Source organism: Pelmatolapia mariae, linkage group LG10_11, assembly GCF_036321145.2.
Source record: "Pelmatolapia mariae isolate MD_Pm_ZW linkage group LG10_11, Pm_UMD_F_2, whole genome shotgun sequence".
Taxonomy (NCBI): Eukaryota; Metazoa; Chordata; class Actinopteri; order Cichliformes; family Cichlidae; genus Pelmatolapia; species Pelmatolapia mariae.
Genome location: NC_086236.1, coordinates 48,261,917 through 48,267,916, shown reverse-complemented (window position 1 = coordinate 48,267,916; position 6,000 = coordinate 48,261,917). Strand labels below are relative to the sequence as shown.

Below are 6,000 nucleotides of genomic sequence, written 5' to 3'. Positions count from 1 at the left end.
CAAGTACACTAATTAAGGAGGTGAGACTGTAAGTATGGGTTGTTGAGGTGCCCCTCAAAATCTGCTCCACTAACAAAATATTGGTTGGTTTGAACTTTTGATAAAAGTATTACAGCAATACACAAATCTGTAAAAGACTACAGAAGCATTTTTGAAGATCTGGATGTTCATCTTTATACAATAAGATAAACTACAAATGGAGGAAACTTAAACACTAAATAAGATTGGTGTCAATAAAAAGCCATGAAAAAAGCCGTATCGGCCAACAAGAAAAGAGCAAACATACTGGGGAACACCAGCGCCTAAAAATAATCTCAGTGGCACGTCCCACATTTCCAAAGAATCCCACTGATGTCCCACAGCACTTCAGAGATGTGAGCAGAGGAGACAAAAGTTTTAAATTAAATGAAACGTAATTATTTGGAAGGGAAAATAAGAAACTTCCACCAACAACAAAACCTCATCCCAGCTGTAAAGCACAGTGGAGCAAGCACCATGGTTTGGAGCTGTTTTTCTAAATTATTTCCTGGACACATTGCGGTCAGTAGAGAAACCAATTGAATTCAAAATTGTAAAAGAAGAAAACAAATAAATAAAAGCTTGACAGGGCTGGGTCATGTAACTTGAGAATGGTTCAAACAGCAGTCATAAATCAGTGGAAGGGTTAAAAAAGAAGGATATTCAAGTTTTGAATGGAAATGTCAGAGTCCTGATCTTACACTGACTGATGATGTGACAGGACCTGAAACAGAGAGGTTCAGTTAATACATCCCATAATTATTAATGAACTGAAACTGTATTGTAGAATTGGTTTTCTCATCTTTGTGTAAGTCTCATAAAGAGCTACAGGAGACATCTGAGGCTGGTGCTGCTGCAGGAGGTTTACCAAGTTTTAAAAAGTGAGCGATTATTTCATGTTTTCTACACTTGAAAGAGCGCAAGTGTTTGTGATTAGTTTTATATCAGTCTATAACTGTGACTTACAGTGTTTAGACCACATGAGTAATAAAATGAGGTCTGATCATTTTATTCCTAAAAAATTGTAATTGTGTCAAATCTACCTTTAGTTACCCTCCTTTATTCAGCCTACGTGACAGCAGCCTGTCAAAGACACCCGCTACTCTCCCTCCTCCCTGATGAAGCGACTCCCTCTGTTAGGCTCTGCTCAATAAGCAATCATGGCAAGTTGCTCTTAGTCTCACCTGACAGAAAGGTGAGACACAGAGAGTCCATCAGCTTTCTTTAGTCTGTGAGTACATACAGTATGTCTGGCTATGTAATCCATGCTTTCCTATTTTGTTTTTGAGACCAAATCTCCAAGCATACCGATAACAAATCATTCTGGATTTTGATACTGCCCATTCCCACATCTTATTATTTCCATGCATGTCAGAACTGATCTTTGTCTAGTTAATTGACAGGACATGTGCCTGTAACAGAGCAGGGTAGCTTAATGGCAAGAAAAAGCTCTGAGATGAAATATGTACACTATTAAAAACGTATATTTAAGTCTTGACATCTGTTATCAGGGACAGGAAACATAATCTGTACTTCTCTCTTTTAAAGAAACACGAGTTTTGAAACTCCAACAGCCCTCTTTTATCTTTAATTATAAAATATTTTTTATATATGTCTAATCCCATGCTTCACTCTGTGGGTCAGTATTAATACAAATACAGTTGTAGCCTCCACCCGCCTTTTCATATATGTAAAATAATGACTTCTTTTATAATTACCATATGAAGGAGTTTGTGTGTATGTGAGTGCATGTTTTCATGTGCACACCTGCATCTCTGCATCTGGCTGTCTTTTATGAGTATGTCAGCCAGTTGTGTTTCCCCTCATAGGGCCAAGGGTTTTGTCACCGTAGTGACCGTGCTTCTTTTGATCTTCTGATGTATGAGACTAGCAACCTTTCACACACGCACACACACACACACACACATCCACACACAATGAATACACGCAAATAGAGTCCTTTATTCTCATTTATATACAAACTCTCTGCAATCACACATACACCCTGTCAGATCAATAATGAAGGTGTATTGTTGCCCTGCTATAGAGGCCTCTCCTATTCTGTGCTCCCCGCCTCCCTCTTTTCTCCTTGGTCACCCTTTTCTTCCCCCTTTGTCACCCTCCTCTCCTCCTCCTCCTCCTTCTCTCTTTCTCCACAATTTTCTTTCCTTTTTCTTGGTTTTCTTTCGTTCGTTCCCTCTTGTGCTCTCCCACTTCTCTTCTCTCGCCTCATCTCCTCACTCTCCTGTCCCTCTTTGGTAGATGAAAGCACAGATCAGCTCCAGCCTTTGAAGTGGCAGAGACTGGCACCCTCCCACTGGTTTAGAAGGAGGAGGAGGGGAGCAGAGGTTTTAGGAGAAAGGGCAGGAGATGAGAGGAGTTACAAGGAGAGAGAAGAGGAGCGGAAAGGGATGGGAAGAAGGGTTGAAGAGAGGTTTTAATTGAGAGGATGAGAGGAGCTGGCGCCGAGGTAGGAGACGGAAGAAGGATGGAAAAGAGAGAGGGGAGGTCTGGGCTAAGATCCTAACCCAAATGATGTCATTCACACTTTGCCATGGCAACCTGAGGAATGCCTTTTCAAAACCTCAAGCCTGACCAAGGGTGAAGGGTGGGGAGGAGCAATAGTGTATACTCCCCGTTCCTGAAGAAAAAGCATTGAGGTTCTCAACATAAACCTAGTTAATGCTGCTTTCAGTGAGTCAAAGCCTCAGTAATATCTGCTCAGACAACAAAGACAGATCAGAAAACTGCACAACTCTTCTACAAACACACTCTGAGGTCAATCATTCAGAATTTTATCAAAATGCAAACATTAACATGGTGAAACTAGCTGCAGTGTACACATGCGGTACCATTAAAAGAAAAGTAAGCTGTCTGATCTTCCTTGAAAGTCTCTAAATGTAGTGGTGGGCTGATCACACTAATCTCTGGGTTGAATTAAGCAGCTAAAGAGAAAATACTTCACCCATGAAAAGCAAAAGTTTACAGATTTAAAATTGGCGAGCCTCCTTTGATAACCATTCAAAGTTATCTCCGCGCTCTTCTGCACTGCTTCCAGCACTCGGGTTAGTTTTAGATTGCTTCATGGGAGTCCCACTCTGAACACTTACCACATACCCATCTGATATTAGCATGGACCTCAGGCTTGTGCAGAGAGAGCACATTATCTGGATCTCTGGCTAAGATCCAGAGAAGAGTCTGCAGTGTCTGAGCACAAAGGTGTATTGTGTTTTGGTTTTGTTATTTAAAATGGCTTGTACATCATAAATTTGTCCCCCGGGATCAGATTATCAGCAGTGACTTTCAATACGATATCTTGAGGTGTCAGAGGGAGGACTTTTGCCACAAACACAGTGAATTCCAGTGGCCAGCAAACCACATTTTAAGTTTTGTTGTTGTTCAGTCCTGATCAGCACTATTGTTGCCAACCACTCACTCTGCTCATGAGGTTTTGCTCCCTGCAGCTTTGTCATTTTCCCCAAACAGAAATTCAAGTTGAAGGGCTGCATTTCTACAGAAATCAGTGCAGAATCAAAACTGTAAGAGGACAGAGTGGGACTGACAGCACAGCAGGAGCGATGGAAGCATCCTAGTGGGACACAATTGATCAAATCCGAAGGGCAGAGTGGCCAGACTTTTATTTGATGCACAAAGGTTTTTGATTACAACTCCTGATTGTTTCTTGCTGCACACTAAAGACAGTTAGCACAGGATTAAATGAAGGCAGCGGAAACTCTTAGACTCACCTTTTGAAATCATTTAGTTGTTTATTTAATCTGAACAAAAACAACAACAACAATAATCTTTGGGTTGAGTTGTGTTGAGTTGTGAGTGTGTCTACCGCTAAAGGAACTGCAGATGATTGTCTTCTTTCTGATGTGTTCTTCTGTTTGTTTTCTTAAGTAATGGAAAGCACACAGATTCACACAGCAAACATCCCACATGTTGGTGGAAGCAGAGTGTGAGGCTAATGCGATACTGTAATCTAAAACCAATTATTTTATTTTCCGCTGTTCTCTGTGCAGCTGTGTCAATTTGAGGCTGTTAAAGAGTGCAAGGATTTAATGAGTAACCAAACTCTAAAGTTTGTCCTAAAACTTTTATGGACCCAATTTATGTTTTCCAGATCCACAAACTTTCAAGGGTTTCCGAGGCCTCTGGGAAATGTGTTAATTAGGTTAATTATGTAGGTTTTAATTAACTAAGAGGGGTGGGTGGGCTTCTTCTGGCCTGGCTGTCAGGTTGCCCCCAAAGACACCTGGGAGTAAGAGGAGGGGGGAAGAGGGTGATAAGAGAGGGGAGAGCAGGAGTAAATTATAGACAGCCTAGAGGGGCCTGAGCAGATTGGATGTTTTCATCAAGTCTTAATTATCATATATAGATGTGTGTTTGTACAGAATTGTGAAAATCATTATTTATACACTTGTATATGTTTTTTAATTGTCTTACTACAGAGCACATAAAATATCTATTTAATAAGCACAGGTTCATGTGGGCTGAAATTGGGATGTAAAGTTTTATTATGTTTGCGGAGCAGAAATAAATGTAGTAGTCTAATTACTAATTCAGTCCACTCAGTACCATGCTACGTGGCTGCACCTGTTTCATTGCTCAGCATGCTTAAGAACCCTGATCTATTTTATTGTAATTGTTTCTTTGATTAAGCTGTTTGCGCTCATCACCGGCTAATTATCACTGGATAGATAGCATGCCAGTAATACTACTCTTTTTTTATGTTTCCCCATCACAGGTATCACACTGATGTCACTGGACTGGCTGCTGATATCCTTCAAGAGATCTCTGAATCCTAAAAGCTTTCAGAGCATTCAACCATGCCTCCACATGACTGTCATAATTTCAAATTGGATCAGTGGCAGTGACAAATATTAGTGCGTCACTAAAATGTCTTGACAGGGCAATCAAAACATGCATCCAGTGTTCATCAAACTTCACAGGATTACAGCATGAGTGTTAATTTAGACTGTCATTGGCATCACAACACTGACCTCTGAGTGTGTCAACACACCTCGTGTCATCAGCAGTGACAGAATATTAGATCACGCATGCCGTCACGAGTCACAGATTTCTACTTTGTAATAACATGAAGCTAATGGCGACATTTACAAACTCTTTTTTGTTGGTATTCCAGCACTAAAAAGGAAGTTGTTCTGTTTACTTGTAGCAGACTAGTGCCGTGAAAAACCATTAATACCAAAGTGGTTCACCACATCCACTGAGTTGTGCATAAATCATCCATCTCTGCTTTTACACAAGTTAGGTCATATCATTCTGATCTCTGCCTACTGTTACATTCCCAATTGTTTTAACTGGATATAATTACTTTGCATAATTAAATATGCCATTACTGAGAAGTGTTTGAATTTAAAATGAAAGAATGACACTTAAATGTTCTAAGAAGCTGGATGAAGTCGGGTTAAATAGGTGAGGTAGAGGTCATGTTAGAAAGATTATGCTTAGTCATTGAATATGTCCTTAAGCTACCTCAGCTGTCCATGTACCACCACACGTGGACACCACCAGCAGGCTTTTAGTTCACAGCACACTCAATTTTCTGCAACTTTGACTCATCGCATTAAAGCTGGACCCAACTTGCCACTGTACACAGTTTAAGTAGATTTCAACAGTCTCAGTGAATACACAGCAGGTGGACTGCTGGCACATCAGTTTCTCCTCACCTTCCCGTCAATAAGTGTGTAAAACTAATGCAGCAGGCTCCAGACCAGGAATGTCAAACTCATTTTACATGGTGGGCCACATGCAGCCCACTTTGATCTTAAGTGGGTCGGACCACTGAAACTCCCCTTCCTGTCAGTGTAAAGAAGTTGCACTACACATTTAATCTCTGAGATACTGTAATATAAGAAAATGCAATGTCAACAGCACATCTACATGAAGTCCAACTGTTTGGGTTTAAATTCACAGAGAAGGCCCCATTTCATTTCACTGTGGAACCTTTGTAAA

The 6,000-nt window shown here is 40.6% G+C and overlaps 1 protein-coding gene across 1 annotated transcript in view; it reads left to right on the top strand.

Moving 5' to 3' along the window:
* The window catches only part of ulk4 (unc-51 like kinase 4), an 85,801-nt gene extending 80,197 nt beyond the window's left edge, over positions 1-5,604 (top strand). The window contains exon 35 of the mRNA XM_063486446.1: positions 4,769-5,604. Coding sequence (XP_063342516.1) covers positions 4,769-4,829 — 61 coding nt within the window. The 3' untranslated portion in view covers positions 4,830-5,604. The remainder of the gene's footprint in view (positions 1-4,768) is intronic.
* Positions 5,605-6,000: the final 396 nt, after the last annotated feature.